The sequence below is a fragment of the Struthio camelus genome, chromosome 8, assembly GCF_040807025.1.
Source record: "Struthio camelus isolate bStrCam1 chromosome 8, bStrCam1.hap1, whole genome shotgun sequence".
Classification (NCBI taxonomy): Eukaryota; Metazoa; Chordata; class Aves; order Struthioniformes; family Struthionidae; genus Struthio; species Struthio camelus.
In genome coordinates this window covers 27,785,019-27,809,146 of record NC_090949.1, presented here as the reverse complement: position 1 = coordinate 27,809,146, position 24,128 = coordinate 27,785,019, and the positions used below count along the sequence as shown (strand labels likewise).

The 24,128-nt window shown below is 40.3% G+C and overlaps 1 protein-coding gene across 2 annotated transcripts in view; it reads left to right on the top strand.

Annotated features, from left to right (window-relative positions):
• The window catches only part of PIK3R3 (phosphoinositide-3-kinase regulatory subunit 3), a 101,493-nt gene that overhangs the window by 69,410 nt on the left and 7,955 nt on the right, over positions 1–24,128 (top strand). For both annotated transcript variants that reach the window (XM_068953015.1, XM_068953014.1), the window contains 8 exons: positions 14,623–14,734; positions 17,049–17,147; positions 18,607–18,787; positions 19,642–19,767; positions 20,545–20,687; positions 21,524–21,700; positions 22,570–22,644; positions 23,031–23,201. In XM_068953015.1, the coding sequence (XP_068809116.1) occupies positions 14,623–14,734; positions 17,049–17,147; positions 18,607–18,787; positions 19,642–19,767; positions 20,545–20,687; positions 21,524–21,700; positions 22,570–22,644; positions 23,031–23,201 (1,084 nt within the window). The remainder of the gene's footprint in view (positions 1–14,622; positions 14,735–17,048; positions 17,148–18,606; positions 18,788–19,641; positions 19,768–20,544; positions 20,688–21,523; positions 21,701–22,569; positions 22,645–23,030; positions 23,202–24,128) is intronic.

Below are 24,128 nucleotides of genomic sequence, written 5' to 3'. Positions count from 1 at the left end.
CTCTCCAAACCGATAGATGCTGCATTTATTTCCTTCCATTGCCATCTCCCTTGCCCAGAGGGCTCAGCATATCTCCTTATTGCCTACTTTTCCGTTTGGAAAAGGAGGGGGTATCTGCAGAGGGGGGGGAAATCTGTAGCTGGACTAGCTTTGGTGCCTCTTGTAAACTTTGCCGTGACTCAAACCCGCTGTCTACAGAGCAGAAGTATTTTAAGACTGTTTTGGGTTTCTTTTTTTGGGGGGGGAGGGGGGATGTGGAGGGACAATAATAATTTATCCTGCCTTTAGGAGGGTAAAAGAAGGCAGGAGGAAAAGAGCCGCTAGCAACTTCTCTCCTGAGTCTCTTTTTTTAACCTTTATTTAAAACTATATTTTAGATACGTTGGTTGTTAGAGCAGCAGTTTTATTAGCCTCTTCACCTGTGTGTCTTTATGTGCCTGTAGCACTTTGATGTTAGTGATTTACCTATCTCTTTTAATTCAGTTTCAGTGTAATAGTTTGTATAGTTTCTGAGACCCTTTTCTCTCCGTTTCTGTTACTGCATTGACAGTAACAGAACAGACAGTGTCGTCTCTGAGTTCTTGTTCTTGGGGGATTTTTTTGTTGAAATGCTTTCCTTGAGGCAGCGTTATTTTAATAGCAATAACCTTGTTCAAAAGGCTGTGAAGCAACTTTTTTTTCCCTACTGATTGCCAGTGCTGAAAATAGAAAAATGTTTCATCCCTTGCTTGCTTAAAGTTTTTAGATAGGACAGAAAGTTTCATTCGCGTCTGAAGAGTGAGGGAAGGCTACAAGTACAAGGAGAAGAGTTTGATTCTTTCTTTGGTAATGAATTAAAGTAAGCATAGATGGGTAGTTGTGAAACCATATCAATGCCTGTAAGTTTCTAACTCTAACTGGTTGAGAGCAGTAAGATAATTGAAGGGCCTTTATGCTCTTTGATCTGATTCAGAATGTGCAGTAAAATACATATTAAATCTTAGCCTTCGGAGAAACTGATAGCAAATAAGTACTTTGTACGTGTCTGTCTTCTGTGTAGTTGTACTGTTAGGCTTTCAAAGTGTGCTTTTGAATCTATGCTTGAATTATGGCTTGTATCTGAAAGGGTGGTTTAGTCTCTTTGTTTCAGCACAGTGAGCTGTTTTATTTCTCTCCTTAGGTATGTGGGTGCTTTGATTAAAAGTGGGAGGGGAGAGGGAGATAATAAGATTTTTGGATCTCAAGGGCCTGTAGTCACTTCCTCTAGTAACTCTGACACTTTAAAAATTGGACAGATCTCTGTTATGCAGTACTGGCCACTACTCATTAAATTCTTGCATAGCTGACACTACCTATTTTTAGATGCTATTCCTGAATGCCTAAAGTTTGGTCAAATCTGTTTGCTTTCTTCTATAAATTTCAAAGGGTATCTTTTCTGTAAATGCTTGTCAGATTTCAACTGTTCAGGCAGCTAAAAATTCTCTCTACTTGCATCAATGAAACATAAAAAAGTTCTATTGTAGGGGCCTTCAAAGAATTGGTGTTGATTTAAAAAACAAAAACAAACAAAGCCCCCTAAGTGGTTTGGTGTGAGGAACCTGCTAAAAGGGGTTAGCCTAACTGAACTGGTTAGAAAACAATTTTTTGGTATTTCTACAGAAACTTGGTAATGCAGCCTTCAGAAGTTTACATTACTGTCATTAATACTGTCTTCTGAAGTAGTGCTTCTATCATTAATGCTGTCAGCATTTCCATCATTGAAGCCCTCTTGTCAGGGATCAAGACTCTGCATGTAGAAAACTTAAGTTAGTGAAGGGCTTACTGCTACATCATGCTGATTCCCTGAAGTGTTCAGTAACTCATCTTCCATATTCTTGAGCTAGAGAAGTCAGAGCTGGGAATGATGCATGGGATGGTCCTCATGTGCACGTCCTGATTTTGTAGAACTATACATTTTAAGTTGTAGGGGAACAGGAGGGAGAATGTCTAAGGTCGTCTCCTTTTCCCTAGTCTGGAGGTGGGACGGAAAAGCATTTTAAGGTCTGGGATGATAGGTCATCCCTTAGGGGAGTGTGGAGGAATTTATTTGGAAGACTTAGACGTCCTGCATGCCTTGTGATAAAGTCGCTTTGCTTGCACCCAGTAACAGCACAACTGAATTTGGCCCACCTCCAACAAAAATTTGTTAAGGCTTTCAGTATAGAATTCCCCTGCACAGTGACTAGAGTTTCTGAGCAGTTGAACAGTGACAATATGTTTTCTCAACAGCGCACAAGCTAACAACTTGCAGGGAATTACTGCGCCGCCAAAGGCGGCAGCACATTCTTTTGTTCACAGAACTTGCGTGAAGAGATCCCTGGTTGGTCTTTATGCTACAATACTGGGCACTTACTGATACCGGGAGCCGAGTGGTTCAAATCATGCATGACTGCTCATGATTACATTTTAGTATGTCTAAAGTTTAGACAGAAGACAAAAACAAGGTTAACGTAATGTGCAGTGTCACCTGTAACCTCTAAGTCAAGGGTTTGGATACTGTTTCTTGTTAAGGGCTGATAGACCTTTAATATGTCTTGGCAGGCGTTCTTAGTACCCACCTTAACATTATCCAATAATAATGCAGAAATAAAACGTTGTGATAGCAGGCAGCATGAAGAGAAGCTGTAAGCTCTGTCAGGCCTCAATGCACCTGCACTGGCTTATCAGTGTGCTTGTGTTTTCTGTCTATATCAGATGTTGTAGGTGTAAATGGATGCTTGGAGCAGTTCCTGAAGTCAGTCTGCTAAAGAGCTTGCTCAAAAATTTAAAAAAAAAAAAAAAAAAGACCTCTCCTATCTGGAATTTTCTCCAACTCCAGCTGATGCAAGGTCAGGAGACAACTGATCGTCAGCTTTCTTCTAGCTTTTAATCCATCCTAAACATAGGCATGGGGCAGTTTTCCTAAACAGACTGGTAGATCTATGGATTCAGTTCTACCAGCCTTGTAAAAACATGCCTTATAGCACTACTTCTAAAACAGTAGCAAAAGTGGTGACAACCAATAGGGTGACTCCTATTTCTTTCAAAGTACCTAGTACCTTTTCCTTCTGTTTGTGTGTCTTTTGGCATAATTAAATGCATCACTGGCACAGGGTGTGTCCATAGGATGTGTATATGGCAAATAACACTCGGTGTAATGAAATAAATTCCAGTGTCTAAAGACAAACTGGAACCATCAATTGCATATAGCTAACATAATAGCTTCTAAACTTTCAGATCAGGATTAATATGGAGTGTCATGGCTATAAAAGCATCATACACTGATTCAGGCATTAGAAGAATGGGTTATCAGTGACTCACTTGCATTTTTGTTCTAGCTCTGAGCCTTGCTGCCTGAAAAGACAACTCAAGGAAATAGATTACTGGATTTAATTTATTTTTATTTTACCGCATCTGTTCTGGTCTGCAACAAGTTGTAGCTGCCAGAAGTTAAGTTGAACAGACAATCTTGAACAGACTGCAAAAGTTACTGGATTAACTAAACCATAACTACTTAGGTATTGCATTGCTTCTAATTTGTAGGACTAAATTGTGAATTTCTCTTTCTCTCTAGAGACCTAGGGTGTATTATCAGTTATACTGATGATAGAATGTATGATCACTGAATACGTTCTGTCACAGTTGGATGAAAATCAGTAAGAGTTTTCTGCTGGGATTTCAGATACAGATGTCAGCAAAGATATTTGGCTCAACTACAAATGAGAGGTTAGTTTCACTTGCGTAGGTCATAAAGAAAACCACAATTTTCAAGTAGGCTTACTAGCACAGAATGGGCTCTGTCTATTGATGGGCAGAAAACAGAATAAGTACCTGTCCTAAAGCTGTATCAAAGGTACCTTTTTGAAGGCTGGTAGGCCCAAATATGCCTGACTACATTTATTACTTGACCCAACTGTTTTTTTTTCCAAAACTATTACTCTTCCTTGCCCCTTCTGCTTAGCCTAGCTATAGCAATGCTATTACTACAAAATCCATATTCCTTAAAAAAGGAAAAGAGTAAGGGATGAGTAACAATCTGTAGGCTGCTCAGTTTAGTCTACTCTGCAAGAGCAGTACTGCAATCATATGACAGAGACAAGTATTCAAAGCAAAACACTATTTATTATAGTTTCCACTTTCTTCTCGTACTTAATCGACAACCTCTGTTTTAAGGGAATACTATAATTTAAATTGGGAAAACAGGTTTCTAATATCAAGGGCAGTGTTTATTTGGATCTGAGTCTTCTGCATCATCCACAGTGTTATATGGAAACTGAATGTGGCTCCTCAGTTTGAATTGGTGTGGTGCAGTCGCCAGATGTAGGTAGATAGCGTGTGTCTGTGCCTGATCAGTTTTCTGATGGGAGAACAAATGAAAATTTTAATAGCGTTGTCAGTATTGTCCTTCAGCTTATCTGAGCTGACTCCGAAAGCTTATCAAAGAAAAGTTCTGCTCTCACACCTCTTCAAAGTTGGAGTAGTTCTTCCTAGTGGATTTCATCAACACAACAGCACTGTAACAGTAAATGTCATCATCGCAAATGCAAGTTTTGCTGGAAATCAGGTGCCCAGAAATGTAGGTGTTGGGATGGAGTGTTTCCGTACTGCAGAAACCAGGAAATTTGTGCAGACTATTTTGGGATGGAGCAGGGAATAAAGACTCAGTAAACTATACTCTGCGAATCTTGAAAAATGGTTTCAATCCAGTTTCAATTAAGTGCATGAATGCAAAAAGTAGCATCATTAATATAAAGTGAGATGATGCTTTGCTGAAGTAGGGAGAACCTGCTTTAAAAGGCTGACGTTTTTATCAGAAGGCTTTCAGATGACGTAGAAATAGAGTTGGGAGTAGAAAGTTTACTGGAGGGATTTGTAATTCAATTCTAAAAAGTTGCATTTTTATGCAAACTAAAATAAGGAAGAATGTTCTGAGAAGAAACCAAGCTTTTAATAGCATGCTTAAAAGCAAAACCCTCCCTAAGGGAAGCAAATGTTACTTCTGCATTGTCCTGAATAACTATGTATCTCTGAAGCCTCTAGCTGACAGAGGTTAATCACAGTGTTGCTTCTTCCTTCTACCTCATCCCTTCTCCTTGGAGTTTCCTTTGAGGAAGATAGTTCCATATTCCAGAATTAAGCTATCCAGGCTTATCCTTACTCTACAGCTTGGGAAGACTGTAAGGCATAGTTGGTCACATACGTTTGCACCCTCACTAAGAACAGTTGGGTGCCTTACATCATCTCATGTTGATTGTTTGGTGAGTCACTTTTCAGGCAGAGAACTGAAGAACACTGTAAGAAACAGCAGCATAAAAATGCTTTTATCAGGGTTTGCCTGTACGTTTTAAAGCTTAGGTTAAGAATGTCTTGAAACACGTTTCTGTGAAACTCTGGCCTCATTAAAGCAACAGAGGTGTGTGTGTAGCTGGATTTTGGGAACTCCTGTTTGTGAACTAGGTTGCTTGAGTTGTGCTTGAAGAGCAGACTCTGCTCATGTATTAAATGTCCTTATGAAAACGAGTCTGAATTTATTTCTTCTGTTTTTTATCTTATTTCTTCTGACAGATTAAAATCTGTACCGTAACTAAGTGTGTTCTTTGCATAATCTAAGCTGCAGCATATAAACTTAGGCCATGTTCCCAAACAGTGTGAGATGTTACCATCTTCTAAAGAGGTTATTTCAGTTGTCCTTGATCTTAGCTATACCTTCCCCTTGAAAGGCAAAGGTTGCGAAATGGTTTAGTGAATATATTCCAGTACCTTAAGTCCTTCTGGTGCACTTCTAAGGAAGAATGGCTAGCAAAAGGAAGTCTTATAAAAATGTATGCAGTTCAAAAGAAGCAAAGCCGCAACTAGTGCCTGCTGTAGCCCTTCCCAGCAGGACTCCAGCTGCGTGGTGAATCCTGATGCTGAAGTACGATGCACTCTAAAGTCTTCCTGTGGCTGAACAGCATCCAGGTTATTCTCTGGCCTTGAGTCCAATAGCACATTCAAGATGGCTAGCTCCTGTCCGGCACCTTTTGAAAGAGGGGATCAAATGCTCCAAATGCTTCAGCCTGTGACTATTTCCAGCATTTGCTCAGACTCTCTGCAAGTTTTCATGCATGTTGGAAAGGTGTTATTTTAATGACAGTTCATATGTATGTTGCTGCTTCTAAAATGGGATATCCCTGAAACTGATGAATGGTTATTTGGGAAGGATTTTGGGGGGAAAAAAAAATCATACTTGTCCAAATCCACAATTTTTTGTTAAAATGATAAAACATCAATCTATATCCCCTTCTTCTATTCTTTCACTCTAGGATAACTTGATATTTGGTTTGGTGGCCCTTTGAGGCTATTGTCTTTCAGGTCAGGTTTCTCCTTCAAAACATAAACCTATTGCTTCCCCCTGTCAGCTACTTCTTTACTCTACTTCTCCCTGCTTCCCCTTGAAAGGAAAAATTAACAGCCAGCTTTCCCCCCCCCCACCCCGCCCTGCTCTTCACTAGCCTTATCCTTAGTTTCAGCCTCTGTAGTCCTTAACATCTGTTGTTACGCCTGATCATCTTTGCCTTTGAAGGAATTATTTTCCTTCCTTGTGCTTTCCCACCTCACCTCCAAACCCAAACCAAAAAAACCCAAGCAAATCAGAAGTTCTGTAGCGAAGCCAGAGAAAAGTACTGTAGCAGGGGGACACAGCCCACCGTCCGGATGTGTTCCTTCTCAGTGTGAGCAGCAAGACTTGTGCTCCACAATGTCTGCTTCAGGAAAATGATTTAGAGATGAGATGGATGAGAAGTTCATTGATGTATTATATGCATAGATTCTAATGTCTCTGTTACAACCAGAATTTACAGACCACAATTAAATTTCCTAAGTTGTCAGTGCTCGTGCTGTGTTTCCCCGGTACGGCCATATTGAAATTTTAGGAATCTAGATTGTTGGCTTTCTGGGGAACTGTTCCTGAGTTTCAAGTTAGTATTCTTTGGGTTTTATGGCATCTTTATTTTGGTTCATCTCCTGTCTCCAAAAGTAGTCTCTCAAAGGTTTTGGGGAAGTTTGAATCAATGAGATGAACACTTCCAATCTTTCTGTGTAGAGGGGTATAGTACAGACCTTGCTGGTTGATCAGTACCGGAAAACGAAAAAAGTCAAATTGCTGCTGTGAAATGGATTTGCTTAAAATATTTTGAAGATCACAGCATACTCAAATGAGGAGATCAAATCCATTTATTTTGTTATACCTGAAGCATGAGCAATGGCTGTGCCGTTTGAGGTCTACTAGATAAGGACAGTGACTTTTTGTCACTTCAACCTCTGCTGAGGGTGCTGTATAGGACTGCATATATGGGGACTTCTGCCTCACTCTAACTGCCTTATGATCTATGTATGTATGCACACATACACAATATACAACAGTTTTCTTCTGAGTACTTTTCTAATTTCAAATTTCTTTTTGTGTGTTGATTTGGAAAGCACCTTCTGATCTTGATTTAGATGGATCTCTGTTAGCAATTTAGGTAGTGTTGAAATATCTCTGTTTAGTAACTACAGAAAATAGTTTGGCATATAGCAAGGACATGTGCTGTGTGAAGGATGTTTCTATGTACGGCTGTGAAAGATCTGAGCCAGTGGAAAACTGAAGAAAATGCTGCTTAGAACAGGAAGAGTCACATATATTTAAGGCAGTATTATTATGTTTTGAAGAGATAGGCTCCTCTGCAACAAACTTCTCATGAACACCCAACCGTTTCTGTGAATTAGTTCTCCTTTGAGGCTTATGCTTGATATCTGGATGGATAGTTACTCTTTGACATGTCTGGGGAAAATGGCCTCCCCCTCCCCCATTATAAGGGGCTTTTTATTTCCTTTGTTAGGTCTTCCAGCTATTGTCCATCACTGCCTTGGCCTGATTTCACTGTCTTAGCTTCCACAAGGAAGAGCTAGTTCTTCATTCTCGGTCACTGTAGGTCTGTGCCTATGCTCAATTTTATGCTTTCCTAACTCTTGCATCCAATTTATCTGCATATATTAAACAAACAATATCTTAAATGGCTGTTTGAAAGCTCTACTTATGTAGGATAGTCTTCTAGCTCTGACATTGGATTCTGTGTAGTACAGTTGTTTGATAATAAACGTTTCATGGGACAATAAAATGTCTGCTTTGGACTTTCATCCGAAGAGTTGGTAAAAGCCTAGGCCTACTGGTTAGTAGGTAGAGCTATTCCTTTCTGAAGTGAGCTAAGTGTGTGATGCTTAAGTAATAATGATCTTTTTTTAGTGAATAAAACAAGGAAAAAAATTAAAGCATTGTTACTGTTTTGGTATCCAGCTTATTGATATCTGGCATGGGACACCATATTAATCTTTTACCCTGTGCAGTAGTTGAGTGCTCATGAAGAACAAATAAAGAGTGCATCAGAAGTCTGACAGTCTGTAGGAGGTGAAACTGTGGTTGTGAGGTGTGAGAGAGGATTGGATGACTGGGGAGTTTTCAAACAAAACAGATCTTTATCGAGAAAGCCAATTAATCAAAACTGAAATATTTCTTAAAGGTGTTGGTTTTTATGAAAGTTCACAGAAACTCAGGCAAAGCTATAATGGAAGTGTTTTCTTTGGAAACTTGCCTGGCTTTTTGCCAGCTTGTCTGCAGTTTTCTGTAATGAGATATTGAAAGGCATCAATTCTTTTATTATTTTTTGGCCTTTGGTTTCTCGCTTGATCTGGTGGAAGAGGGCAAAAGTGGGAGCATATATGAGGTTCTATGGCCAGCAATGATGTGATCAAGTAGCTTCCTCATCTATTCCTTGGGGAGTTTTCAGGGCACATTAGCTGCCCTTTGGGGAAGAGAAGCTTAGAAGGATGCTGATGTTCAGTACTTTGAGAAAGGGATATTGGCAAGAGAACTGACGAGTTGAGATGTGCAACTGCCAAGATAACTTACCTGTCAGTAGTAGTGAATGAGCTGCTGTCAGCAGGTGTGCATGATCCTCATCTCTGTCAACTGGAAAATCTCAGCAAAAGTATGGTGCCTTATTGCTCTCACTTGCATACACAGTACACAATTTCACTGAAATGAAGTAGTGCAAAAAGCACCTTTGTTAGCACATGCTTGATTTTTTGCTTTTTTTATTTGTTTTTTTTTCCTCTCCAGGTTGTACTTGTCCTGAGGGGATCTAGTATAGCAGTGACACATACAGGGCTACTGAGGGACAGACAGATTTTTGAGACTCGGCATTAAAAGTTTTTGAGAAATTGAGTAGAACTACGGGGAATAGTTGAATGTTGGAGGATTTTTTTTTTCCCCTCAAAAAAGAAAAGCTAGCTTGTACCTTCATTCCAAGTCCTCATCCATATCTACAATAGGAAAGTATATCTACAATACGGACTATGTCATTAAAATCTTAGCTGGCCTAACTATGGAGTGCTTGCATGTTTCCCTAGTAATGACACTTTCCAAAACCTTGTATTACAGTTTGTAGGGTACTATATGTCAGCTTTTTTGAAACTGGATAACTATCTTAGAAATCCTCTGATCTGTTATCCGCTTGTCACAAAATATGTAGGGAGAGCAGATTAGGATCTTCAGAAGGAAGGAGATTAGTAAACAAGGAAGTGCTGAATGGCTTAAAATTAACTACTCAGTAGTTGTGATTATCTGAAACAATACAGATAGTTAATACTGCGTTTAAATCTCCTGTGCTTTTAAGTATCTGGCCTGCTTCCCTTGAAAAATGCTAGAAGAAATGAGTTAAGTAATGGAGAGACGTTCCTAGACTAAGTGACATCTGCCTTAAAACTTCAAATTAAAGTTAATTAACTGGCAGACTTATCTTGTACACAAATACTGCAGCCAGAGAAGGAATGGGCTGCTTGGCTGGATGCTACTTGGGATGTAGCACATGGAGACCCAAGGCATTCTTTTTCACTTCTGCTGAATTAGTGCTTTTGAAAACTCTCATGCTTTGGGCTCTCTGGCTCTTAAATCATGTAAACTTTGAAAGTTTTTGATTAAAAGCCTAACTAGGAAAAGTGCTTATCTCTTGTAAGTCACAGTGTGCTTTACTGAAGTTAAGTTTGTGATTAATACAGCCCATTGTCTTCTACAAGAGACTTTGATTTAAAAAAATACGGCAGTACTAGGCCTCAAACACTTGCCAGCTTTCTATGTTGTCCCAGTGTTAGAGGTGATTTGAATTTCAGGGAGTTACATCTGTTAGGCTAGAGTAGCCTTTTGAGGAAGGGGAAAAGGGAGGGAAAAAAAAAAAAGCAATTCTATGCAGTCAAGAAAGTATCTCAGCAAAGCCTGATCAATAGGCTGTTCTCTCTCAGGAACTGCATTTCACTTCTGCAGAGCAGCTCAGCTAAAGCTACCTGCTGGAGACTGCACAGCAGCGTCCTGGGCCCTGACGTCAGCAACATGCGATCGCGAGGCCCGGCTGGCATTGGCTGCCTCTGTTGTCTCCATTCACTCATCAGCTCTTTTTTTTTATTTCCCTCCTCCTAAATGACACTGCTCTGGGATTGGGATTTAGCTCAAGCTATGCTGCTTGGGGAAGCTAGAAAGAGGGGACTTAGAGTTGCTAAAGAAAGAAAGGAGGAGAAAAAAAAAAAAAAAGATGCCTGCTAGTCTTGTCATTGCTGCATGCCAGGCAGTTGCTGAGGTCTGAACCTGCTCTTGGGAATGCAAGGATGGAAGGTCCTGTTCAGCTGTTGCCTTTTAGTTTTGGAAAGATCTGTGTAGTAAAGCTGTCCTAGCCGTTTGTAGGGGAGGGCTGTTTTATGTATCTGGTGCTAACACTAGGTTCTTTATTTAAAAAAAAAAAAAAGAAAGAAAGAAAAAAAGGATCCATTGTGCTGTTAATCACTTAAGATCAATGTTCTTTCTCTCCCAAGAAAAGGGAGGAAAGAAAACCATTAAGATCTTTCACTCTAATCAGAGCTTGTTTTTTAGACAAATTGAGACTGTGCCTGTGGCTAGCTCAGAGTTGGACGCAGTGATATGGAAAGAGCAACGCTGCTGTTCTTGAAAGCATTTCTATTAACTCCAAGCCAGCTTTATTTCACTTTACTGTAGGATTTTAGCTCTCTAATGTTCATCAAGTACAGTATATAAAACTGGATTTTCTTAGATTTAAATCAAAATCTATAGACTCTCTAAGGCTCTCTGTAGCTTCTGATAGAAACATCACAGGATTTCTTCTGGCAAGGCAGTTAGTACTGCATAGATATCACTAAAAACTATTTTAGTTTTATCAGTTATGTCTATTCCAGCTAGTTGCGCCAGCACTCTGAAAGCAGCAGCGTGGTGGTTGCTGCTCTGTTACAGCAGACTTGTCCCACTGTTACAAAATGCTCCTCTCATGTCATTACAGGTTCTGAGTTGCAGAGTCTAAGCTACTTTTTCTCCAGTCATATCAACTGCAGTCATATCAAGCTGAGAAGATAGTCAAGAAAAATGAAAATGGCTGGGCATGTTAGTTTTGTGGGCAAAGCAATAGCAAAGGCCTGTTTCTGTAGACAGTACTTAAGTGAATAATCCCATTACTATTCAAAGAACTCAAAGCATTGAAAGTGAAGAACTAGATCCATAGCACTCTGAAAACAGAGGATCCACCCTTGCAAGTGCTTTTGTATTTTTAAAATGTGCAAGCTATTAAAGCGTATTTTAAAGTCTATTGTGAAAAAGACTGACTTCCATGAGTCAGGTTTTACAGGACCCAGTCCAAGCCTTCGGATTGTCTCACGGGTAGTAAAGTTGTGCAGGCAAACCCATGATAGAAACAACTGATACCTACCTTTTATAGGGAAGGAGGAGGGAAAAAAAAACCCAACCTGTAGTGAGAATGGTTCATGTAATGTGTAGTACTGTGTGCCCTTTTACTAAACTCTCCTTCCCTACAGTTTTGGTCTGTTGGTTTCCTTTTCTGTGCCCAGTGCTTGGGAGCGAGCCCTAACAACGCTGCAAAATAATTCCGTAGTATACAAAGGAGCAAGACTTAAGCGTGCAAAGAGGGCTAGAGAAGTATTCAAGTACTCTAGAGAATACTTGAAAGCCTCTTCTAGAAAGCCCCTAATACCTTGTTCTATTACCAGTGCAAAACAGGCTCTTACACTGTAAAACCTTGAAGTATTTGGTATGTCCAAGCCTTAGTTTCTAAAAAATGAAATCACTGCTGGTGCTGGTATGTTTTTTAAAAAATAAAAAAAATTCTCAATGCTATTGTGTTTTCTACATGAAGCTTCATGTACTTGATGAAGTACCTGAAGACTTGTTCATGTTCTTGCACTGAGCTTGCTCAGACCAGATTCCGAACTTGATGTTCGGAATCTACAAAAGATTCTGGGGTAGTTTGAAAACTGTTCGTTGCTGTTTAGTTGCTGGTTTTTTTTCTGAATTCAGATTTATTACCGTGTGCGGATACCGATCAGACTCGGAACTTTGCTGCTTGTGTCTTGTTGCTTGCTTAGAATTTGCAGAGTAGCCAAGCCCAAATGTGAAGCAGGGAAGAAGGAGGAGCTGAGACCACTTTCTAGTTCAGGAACTTTGAATGGGAGAGATGGAACAAAATAGGGGGCTTTAGATAAAATTCATTCCACAGGCTTGGTCTGGATGTATGCTCCTCTCACTCTGCAAAGGCAGAATAAGACTCGTAGAGCTTCAAGCAAAGTAGGGTTACAAACGTATCTTATTCTCAGTAGTATGTGGTAGGAGTGCTGCTTAGGTGTTACACAAACAACTGTAGTAGTTGAGGTAGGACTGAACGCAGCCTCCTAACCAGGAAGCTACTTCACTGAATCCAAAGGTTTGCACCTTCCTTTTATGAGACCTGTTATTGCCCTGGTAGATATGTGCACACCTGAAAGCTCCTGGCTCACCTCACAAAAAGAACCTGTATGTGACAGTGTAACGCTCAGTGCCACCGAATGAATGCTGCTATCTGAATCAGGTGTTTGGTCAGCAACCCCAGGGTGCAAACGTCTGGGTCAAGGTTCAGGTTTAGTTTAGATTGGCTCGATTAAAGCATCTGCTGGTTTGTCTGAGAACAGTGAAGTTACTGTGTGTTGGATATTCAACATGAAATGGTATTTGAAACTGCAGTTGGAACACGGTATTTTCTCTTCTTTAATGTGGGAGGTGTGGCTCAGAGGTGAGCAGAGGAATGGTGCCAAGTAGCACACCTCTCAGCCTTAAGCCACTCTGCACTGAGGCTAGAGATCAAAATCTTCTTTCTACTCACTGTATTGGCATTTTTGCTTGTACACCGGGACGGTGCTCATCTGAAAGATGGTGATCGTTCAGTGTGCGTCAGACCTGCTCTCTGATGCTTGTGTAATCTGATGGCTAGGACGTAGGACTAGGAGAGGAAATGTTCAGGGTCTGACTTAAAAACGTGCTAGCAAATTATCATGGGTAGCTGCTTTATCTTTCACTGAACTCAAGTAATAGCTGTCCTTCCAAAGCATTCTGTGGTTGTCTCATGAAATGCCTGGAAAATGCTCGATTTCAGTAGTAGTGTTTCCGATGAGCTCTGAGTCCCTCTGCAAAGCAAGGGAGAGCACTCATTCTTGAAGAAAATAGTAATGGATTTGTGCTGACAGACAAGTCTCTACCAGTGTATTAGTATACCTGTGGCTGCTGAATTATTCTTGGACTAGGACTTAGTCAGGATCATGCTAAAGTTACTTGTTTGAGTTGTTGTAAAAACTGACTGGATGGAAGGAGCTTTAGAGGGATGCGTGTCCTTACATTGTGTAGTCTATTCTGAGAACAGAAGTAAGCCCTGTTTGCACTGCATTCAGAACAGGGGAATTCTAGGCAGATATGCCCTTCCAAAGTAACAGAATTTGAAGCCAAGATAAATCTTGATACGCATATACAGTTTTGGCTGTCTTTGGGGGACTGTAGCTTCCCCTTTCCTTTAGTGAAAGTTACTGGGCTGTGTGACTTAAAGAGGTGCTGCTAACTTAGAGCTAGATGCCCTAACACTGAGCTGATGTCCCTTGTACTCTATCGCCTCTTGTCCTGTATGAATTACTTTTACAAAAAGTTGTAGTTTCTGTTGCTAATGGGGAGCCCAAAACCAAATCCAGTGTTGAACGTGAGCCTTGGGATCTGTAATGGATGTGCTGCTGCCTAGCCACCGCTTTCTCGCCAGCAAAGTTGGTTTTTCCCTCTGAAGGTGGGCACGCTTGTGTGCTCTTTACGGGTTTCCAAAAGGACTTGTGATTCTTTAGCAGCTGTAGCTTTTCCATAGCTATGCACAACACTCTTCAGGCTGTAGCATTCAAGTACAATACATCTTTGTAATTTGTTTAGAGGTGTAGGCAGTGATAGTCCATGTGGTCATGCCTGAGCCAGTCTTCCTTTTAACAAAAGCTCCCATTTCCTCTTATTCCTTACCCTTCTTCCTCAAATCCATGTTTTGTTTGAGTACTAGGAAATACAGGATCACAGTGCAGCTGTTGACATCAAAGTACTTTAAAAATCACAGATTCTCTTTATTTTGAGAAAGTATGAAATCCAAGTTCATGCTTTTTTTCACTTGTTTATCTTGGTGGTTTTTCACTGTCATGTTTCCATAACATTTCAGTGATATTTTCCTCTATTTACCTTTCTTTGTGTCTGTTCTTTGTTTTCAGCTCTTCCTCCAAAGCCCCCCAAACCAATGGCTCCAGTCAATACAAACGGGATAAAGGACAATTCCAGTTTCTCTCTGCAGGAAGCAGAGTGGTACTGGGGGGACATCTCAAGGTAAACCTTATTTATTATTAAAAATACAGTGGATCTGTTAGACTTTAGGGGAAGAATAAGGTGTCCGTTTCAGACAGCGTTTTACAGGAAGAAGTGCTTTAAGACTATACTTGGCCAAGTACCTTAAATGCTAGAGCGTTCCACTGGATTCAAGACTTGCGTTTGTGTTAGGGTTATTGTTCTGGAGCAGAGATTGTCAGTCTTGATGACAGTTATTTTCTTGAGTTTTAAACTTTCTCCAGATATATAAACTCTTCAAAAATTTGAGATTTCTTTGGTTCAGAAGAAAAGTGCTGAGTGTGCTATCTAATAATGAGTTTTCTAAGCATACAGGGCTGGGATGCATGCAGTTCAGGAAACTTTTAGTTGGAGGTTTGTTTAGAATAAAAGGAATTTTATTTTTGGTTTCTTCAACATTTTGTTAGAATTGCATCTCTACTAATTTCTATTATGTGGTAGTATAAAAATTGGTCTTACAATGCTAACCGTCACAAGCTGTCACATAGCAGACGATACAGATACATATACTAAATAGTATTTCTTTAGGAAATACTTTGCCATGTGCTTGAGAAAAGCCTGGATTAGGTTCAGCAAATAACATACCGTTTTTTTTGTATACTTAATTTAATTGAAAAAAAGAACTGAAGAGTCTGGTCATCTCATCCTCTTAAGGCACTGCTGAAAAGTCTAGAACGTGGACCTGTCGGGAGAAACATGAGCATGCTGGGCTTGTGATCAGAAGTTGTTCAAACTTGTACACATAATGCTTTGAAACAGTTTGTCAGATAAAAGCAAGGAAAGTGTATTTGTCACAGTAGTTCATTGAAGTTCTGAGAAGGGAAATAAAGTTTTCATATCTTTATTGTACCACCCTTATCTCTAGAGTAAACTCGCATGGATCTGGTTTTTGAAGGGCCTCAGCAGTGGTATTTTTCTGTTAATACTAAATCAAAGTAGAGTGGGAGAACCTGATCACACAACCTGCTAGGCAGGGTTTAAAACGGCTCAACGTTGGTTTAAGTTGTTGACTGTGGATTTGTTTCTCATTTACCAATGCACGTGATGACAAGAGGAGATGCAGTACAAACCATGCTGGAGTGGCTTTGTTGGATTAAAATGTGGTACATGGATCGTAAGCAATTTCATCTTTACATGTACTAATTTGGCAGCCAGCAGGTACAGACTGCATTGGGCTGACAAGTCAGCAACCAGGTTCTCAAGAATTTGTGGTGAAAATTTTATCGTGAGCTCCAGGATGCAACTTGTAGGCATAAGCCCAAGCCTCTAGATCACTTTTATCTATTCAAAGATAGGAGGAGGCTGTTTGAGTTACCTGGGCCCAATCTGTCAGGTTCTGAGAAGAATAACCTGATATGCACCTGATACCTAGTAGGAGTCAGTCTTATTAACAGAACGGCTTCCAGGTAGCTCGATCAAATTAAGGCCATTTTGTTGTTCAAATATTAAGGAACAAAAGCATTCTTACAACGAAAAAACCTATTGATTTTTCTTTGTAAAAGTCAAGCAGACTGCCCACCTAGTTTAGATAATATTGAGGCAGCAGATAAACCTTTGTTTTCAAATGGTTGTATTAAAAAGTGCTTAAGTGCTTCTAAGAACCTGTGAGAAAGCTGTTACAAAGTGTGATATGTAATCTAGGTGAAATGGTTGAACCTGTGAAGACATTTAACTCTTCAGCTGAAAGCATTTTTTTTAATGCTTACAGGTATTCCCTTTCCCTAAAAGCTTGCTTGATTTAGGTTTAAGCTCTGGGTCTAGTTTTCCTTTTGCTTCACACCCATGATAAGGAGGAGCTGCGCTGAAGCTAGCAAGGTTGCAGTGGTTTAAAACTGCTGTAAATAAGATCACAGTTAAGCCAATAATGAGTCTCTTGAGACTAGAACTGTGCTAAACTCTAGACATCTTTGAGAGATGATGCTAGAACTTTTTTCTTAAGAGGTCAGGACTGGCTTCTCAAAGGGCACCTGTTTCCAGTGTGGATTTTAAAACATGAGCAGCTTACAGTGAAAGGTTGTGAACTCTGAGACACAGCTGCTACTGTTGCTTAAATGCAGACTCCTTCCTAAGTGGCAGTTGACTGCAGCTGCTATTTTTTCAGTATAACTACACAAGTTCAAACTTGCTTTAGGTGGCCTAAAAGACTGGAGAGCCTGAGTTTGAAAGAAAATTGCCTCATATTTTGAAGACAAAACTCCTTACACATGCTGATGTTAGTGGCTCTGGTATTGATACCTGTAGTAAAGAGAATCACGTCCTTAATGCTTCTAATTCTATCTTCCTTTCCACTCTGCAGGGAAGAAGTAAATGACAAATTACGAGACATGCCAGATGGGACGTTCCTGGTGCGCGATGCATCAACCAAGATGCAGGGGGACTACACTCTGACGTTACGGTAAGTGTTGAGTGGTAATGTTCTGTGTAGTCAAACCTGGCATAGCTAGTCGTTGTTCCAGTGACAGCAATGGCTGTGTAAGGCTGACGTGACCCCAACAGAGAGATTCGCAAAGGTATGGCAGATCACGGAATGAGCAAATGAGCATCCAGGTGTGATAGTCTGTTCTGTACAGATTCAGTGATCCTGTCACTCACTGAAAAGTACTGTAAGGGTCTCTCTGTAGATTAGGTGGAGTTTGGGGAGGACAGCCACTCAGTAGTGCTGCTTAGTTTCTGAACTGCTAAGGTAAAAGTATTTGTAAACTAGGGCTTTGATTAATAGGAGTGTGCTGAATAGTCTTGTCACTGTGCAGCTCTGGATAATTGAACGCAGTGTCTTTGTAAAAAGAGTATCTTGTGCTTTCTGATCTAAAGTTTAGGAAATGTTGAATTGGAGCCATGTTCATCGTTCAAAATTGTCTGCAAGTGGCATACTTCTCAGAGCTGCTCTAGCCCTGTCCACTACAGTTAGGCAGCAGAACTCGTGTGACTAGCTGCTATGGCTTTGCCAGAATATCCAGCCACTTACCTCTGCCATGCTCTCAAGATTGGTTGTTACAGGCAAATTGGGAGGACGCATAAGCCGCTGCTGCTGTGGCACACCTTTGGGAGTTGCTCTGATATGTAGGTATTAATCTTGCCATGAAATTCAGTAGTCTTATGGTGAGTTTGACCCAAAGCACGCAATTTAAATTCTGCTCTGACTCGTACCTTGAAGCTCAAGACTTGTGTGCTAAGGTTTGGTTTATATACCTGAAGCAAATGTCTTTAGGAACCAAAACTGAGAGCACAGGAAGGACAGAATATTGTCTAAACAGTCTGGTGGAAAAAGGAAGAAATAAACAGTATTTGTGGAAACTGCTAGGATGTATAAATCTGGATAATGTAAAGTCCTAGATTTACAACCATGTTGTAATTCTCAAAAGATTTTGTTTAGGTTAGCGTATCCTATATTAGCATCCATAACTTGAAAGACTTGTTAATCACTGTATAAATGCATACTCAGAGTTGTATACTATTAGTGACCCTGAAGTCCAGGAAATACTGGAGTTTAGTTTTAATATGGCTCCTTTATTCAGCCTTAAGCATCCGTCTTTTCCCTTGCAAAACTTCCAGCTAAGCTAGGCCTTAAGTGTACCATAAGCTGGCTCCAGAACCAACACACAGGAAGCGATTTGCTTTGGGCTTTGCTCCTATTCAAATAATACGCGAAGACAGTTCTGTGTGTATTGACTCTTAAACTACCTGAAGTTTTCTAGTAGGTAAAGGATAGTTATAAAGGTGTACATATTAAACTGTCTGTCTGACTTCAAAGATTCTTGGCCAGGAATTTCACTGTTGTCTTTGTTAGCAGCCCCAGTGTTGAAGAGGATAGGAGGTATGCAGTAAAGCTTCTAAATGACTCTACTGTTTTACAGGAAGGGTGGCAACAATAAACTGATAAAGATCTATCATCGGGATGGAAAATATGGCTTTTCTGATCCACTGACGTTTAATTCTGTTGTGGAACTGATTAACCACTACCGCAATGAGTCTCTTGCTCAGTATAACCCGAAGCTTGACGTGAAGTTGATGTATCCAGTGTCCCGGTATCAGCAGGTAAGGTCTTCATCAGGCCCCCAGAACTGTTAGCGCAGGCAAGAAAAAAAAATACCATGTATATGATTTTGTTTTCTCCATCTAAAGCTTGATCGTTACTTTTTTCTCATACATGCTTCTTTTGCTTGAAAACTTGCAAAAGTGAATTTTCACGTTTGACCTCACTTTGACTGCTCACACTAGCATGTATTCAAAATTCTCTAGACGTTTAAACTTTCTCCTGCGTTTTATAAAACTACCAGTCTCCATCCAAGCAGTCCAAGTGAAGTGAAGGGAAGTGAAACCCCTGCATGTGGTAGCCTTGAGCCTGTCTGAGCAGCCTTTTTTCCCCTTGGGCCCCTGGGGACCTTCAGGGTACTGTTCTAGACAGTTGAAGTTGCCCTTGAAACACATCTCCAAGCCATGCCACTACTTGCTGTGTGCTTAGCCATCTAGCTCTAGATATTTTTATTTAGTAGTCTGAGATATTTCCATGCTTTAAGGAAAAAAAAATGCAGAGTTTTTTTCCAAAAAACTCTGATCTTTAACTTCTGATTCTGAGCGCTTCACTTCCCCCCTTTTTCCAAGGCAAGATAGAATCCTAGACTTAAGCTATCATGTATTTCTGGAGCCTTTAGTATTTTAACCATAATTCTTGGTGTCCCGTAATTCCAGTTCCTGCTCTCTTCAAACTGTGGAACTTATTGCACCAAAGAAAGGGGGATTTCAATGTGATGCTTGTGTGTTCTGTAGAAATGTGATTATAAAAATTATGCTAATAGCTGTAGAAATGCAAATGTGTATGAGTGGACCAGTGAATACTCTTAAAGAAAAGCTGCTTTGCTTGAATACATAATAGCTTTTTGTATATACAGGATCAGTTGGTGAAAGAAGATAACATAGATGCAGTAGGTAAAAAGCTGCAAGAATACCATGCTCAGTATCAAGAAAAGAGTAAAGAGTATGACAAATTGTATGAAGAATATACCAGGACATCCCAGGTTGGTTCCACTGCAGCTATCTGCAGAGTCTGTTTCATGTTATTTAAAAAAAAAAAAAAAAAAAAGTTTTAAAAAAAAGACTTTAATATATTAAACCTAACAAAGTCAGTCCAAGGTCAGAAAGTACAAGGAAAAAAACTTTGATTAAATTGTTTTGGAATTGAGCAAGGAGGTGTGAAGGTTGATGGAAACCCAATGAATATAACTTGCTGGTGGTACTCCTTGAGCTGTGGTGTGGGATAAGGAAGAAATAGGAGCTGAGCTTTCTATTATAAGGTAGAAAAATGGAGACCATCCTGTGCAAGCTTTGCGCTGCAGACTTCTTCAGCTGCTGAATATTTACAGCTGCTGTATGCTGCAGAGAATACTAGAAGGGCTTGGTCCGGGTTCTGTGTGAAGTCATGTACAAATTGGATACCGAATTTTATGCATTAAGGAAGTATCTGATTTGAACATCGCAGTTCAATTAGGGGGTGGTAGGGGGAGGGTGTTTGCCGACGGTCTACCTGAAAACTAAGATGGAAAGCAAGACTAGAATGCTTCTAAGAGGATTTGCTGCCTAATAGAGAGCATCATTTGAGGTTGGGGGATAAGCTTACAGGAAGGGAGTAGAGAAAAAAGGACTACGCAGACTCTTGCACTAAAGTAAAACCTGATTAATCACATTTTGACTTGTAGGGGGAGAAGAGTTCATCTCAGTCAGTTTAGGGAACGTAATTGAGTCTTGTGTTGTCATCTGCATCATGAACAAATGACAAAGACTCTTTCCTCACATAGGAAATTCAGATGAAGAGGACTGCAATTGAAGCATTTAATGAAACTATTAAGATATTTGAGGAACAGTGCCACTCACAAGAGCGTTACAGCAAAGAATACATCGAGCGATTTCGCAGAGAGGGGAATGACAAAGAAATTGAACGGTAGGCTCTAAAGTCTTGCTTGCTTACAAGGAAGAACTAGTGTGCATACAAGGATTCCCATGATTTTTTTTAAATAAAATTTTTGATTGTGTAAAACAACATTTAGTAAATTCAGTATTTTCACTGAGACCTTCCCAAGGTATCTGAACCTTCAATAAGCCCTCTTAAGTGGGGAATTGCATTACAGGGGGAAGAGGTGGATTGTTCTGCTTCTAACTGCAGTAAATCAAGATACCGTGGTGAGGACCAGGAAGGGCCATGTTTACGTGTGTATATTTCTAAAACATAGACCATGGGGTTGATATACAAGGTGAATGTATGCAAACCATAGTGTGAACTCAAGAAAAAATTTCTGAAGTGCAATATTTGCAGTGGGTAGTTCTGAATCACCAGGCTGACTCGATAAAGAACACTTGTTGCTTGACCATGTTGTTGGCTGCCTGTGCACCAGCTGCTTGTTGGTGCTACTGAAAGCTGTATGTGTTGCGGAACAGAATTTGCTTCTAAATTCTGTTCTGCAGTTTTTGTGGGGCATCCAGAGAAGTTTTTAATCTCCTTCCTTGAAGATACTTAGAACCTGGCCGGACGTAAGGTCCACAAACTGAAAACTCCTTGTGACAGGTGGTAGGCGAAAGGGTGGTCGGCCTTCTGCCAGAAGGTCTTGTGCTTTTCTGGCACTTTTACAGTAATTTTCCTCTCCAGGTGAGGGGGAAGAAGGGAGGAACTGCTGTTGCAGTTGTTCTTGGGTCACTCTGAATATACACTGCTACCAGTAAGGGTCTCTCCCTCTGGATTGGATTGACTTCACCTCTCAAATGGCGTACGCTTGTTTGCAGGATTATGATGAACTATGAGAAATTAAAATCACGCTTGGGCGAGATCCACGATAGTAAAATGCGTCTGGAACAAGATTTGAAGAAACAAGCTCTGGACAACAGGGAGACTGATAAGAAAATGAACAGTATCAAGCCTGACCTAATTCAGCTCCGCAAAATCAGAGATCAGTATCTTGTGTAAGTAAGCTTGACCTGTGCCTCAAAATGGTGTCTCTGACAAACCAGGTTAATGACTGTTTCCGTCAGGGTAATGGGAATTTAATTTTCTTTTCATAACCAAAGTGGTGTGAGCACTAATGTGGTATTAAACCTTGGCCTGGGATATCTGAGTAGTTGGTTGGCCTCTTCCTGACTTCATTACTTTTACTGCAGTTGTCGGACCTTAAAGGGCCTGCTACAATTAAGTGCACATTCTGCAACTCATGTAAGCAAAGTATCATTTAAGAGTAAATGAGTTATCAACTAAAACCTGTGCCTGCTAATGCACCAGAAGTTAGTTGTTTTTGTGCTGGGGGAAGCAGGTGTTACCCTCGTCCCACTCTTGATTTCACTGACACCTCTGTTACCCAGCTCTTAATGTCCTTAGGCTGGAGTCACTGCACTGGGCTAACTGATTCTGGCAGAGAACAGTGGGAAATGCACTCTCTGAGAAGGTGATGTTAGGTAGTTAGAAGCCAATTGCAGTACCTGTTTTGTTTTCTCAGGAAAACAGACAGCTGTCACAGTTTATATTCAGCTTCTTCCCTGGCCTACACTGTGCAGAGGCAATACCTCTTCCTCAACTGTACTCACCTCTTTCTCCAGTTAAGAGACTGCTTCATGGCTCTTTGTGGCCAGTAGAGGTGACATCTCGGAAGGCTATACAAGGAAGCGCTCTTGTGGAGTGTGCACTCTCTGTGCCTTCTCTATGGTTCTTGCTGGCGGAGAGCAAACTAAGCTCTAGACCGTTTCTCTACGGGACCTTGTGTCTGAACTTCTGCTTGCTCAGTAAGAAAACCTGCACACATACTCTGAAGTAACATATTCATGCTCTCTTCTCCTGGCAGATGGCTCAACCACAAAGGAGTGAGACAGAAGCGAATAAATGACTGGCTGGGGATCAAAAATGAAAATATTGATGAGTAAGTGTCATTGCGCGTTTAATTTTACTGAGAAGTGGTGCACTGATAAGTGGTACATTTTGTGAAGGTTGGTAATATGAAACACTAGTTTCGCTGTAAAGGATTGTAGAGAAAGGAAGGAATTCTCTAGGGGAAGCTTATGTCGTGTGAAACAGCAACTCTGCTGAAACGTTCAGGATTGCAGCTAGGTTGAGAACTAAGTTCCACATTGAAATCTCTAGGATTAAAGGCTGTAAGCTGATACCAAGTGACAAGTAGGAGTCTGACCTCCCAGTTTGAGTGTTTTTTTAATATTGCTTTGAATGATTTCTGCAAAAAAAAACGCTCAGCTTATTAACTCCTTTACTAAACAGAAGCTAAGTTAACAACTTGATACCTTCTTGCAGCACATACTTTGTGAATGAAGAAGATGAAAACCTGCCACATCACGATGAGAAAACTTGGTTTGTTGGGGACCTCAACCGTATCCAAGCAGAAGACTTGCTCTGTGGAAAACCTGATGGAGCATTTTTAATTCGAGAAAGTAGCAAGAAAGGATGTTATGCTTGTTCTGTGGTGTAAGTCTAGTTTCCTTTTTTCCCCCCTAACTTTTCAATTCACAAATCTCTACCACGTTTCTTTATTCTGAAGAACAAAAACCAGGGCTAGCGTAGGCCTACCCATTGAAACCTGTTGCATGTTTGCAGGAAATCTAGAATGGCAAAAGCTTTCTTGTAAAAAAAAAAAAAAAAAAAAAAAAAAAAAATCTGTTTTGAAAGTGCAGTAACTAGCTCTAACAGTCTTTTCAGTCACCACCATTGCTAGTACAAAATTCTGAAGTATCCCAACTTGAAGCTCTACAGTCATAAGCAATTTAAGGCCAAATTCTCCCATATTTTTATCTGCCAAGGAACACGTGGGAAGGAGAAAAACTGCACTGTAATGCTGTAACATCTTCTGTTCTCATTTCTAGACATGCCAAACTCCAGACCCCTTCTGTTCTGTGTTTAAGATAGTGGAGGATAAAGCTTCAGAGGAGACATTATTTGTGAGCAGTAGTTTTTGTGGCATTCGCACAGACTCAGAAAGAGCAATGCCCTTACCTGATGTTTTGAATTGCACTAGCCTTGCATTGCTTGTTAGTGTTTCGCTTGATTTTTATGCTAGTGTAATGGAGGACAGAAATACTCTGGTTCTATTATCTGAAAATCCTTCCAGGCTGTTTTGGAGTGCAAAATGGCTTTCACTGATTTATTTCACATGAGGCTAATTGCATCGGAAAGCGAATCAGGAAATAAATACGTGAAGGTGTATCACCTCAAGGTAACTGAAGGTTGTAGTGTCTGTTATGTTCAGGATACTGTTTGTCATAGTCACTGAAGTGACAGGTTCATCAGATACTTCTGCTTGGTTGGTATCATGCTACAAGATAGCAAAGGCATGGCATAATGTAACCTGTTCCTACATGTGACTTGGATTGTAAAAGGCTCCAGTACAGGGATTAC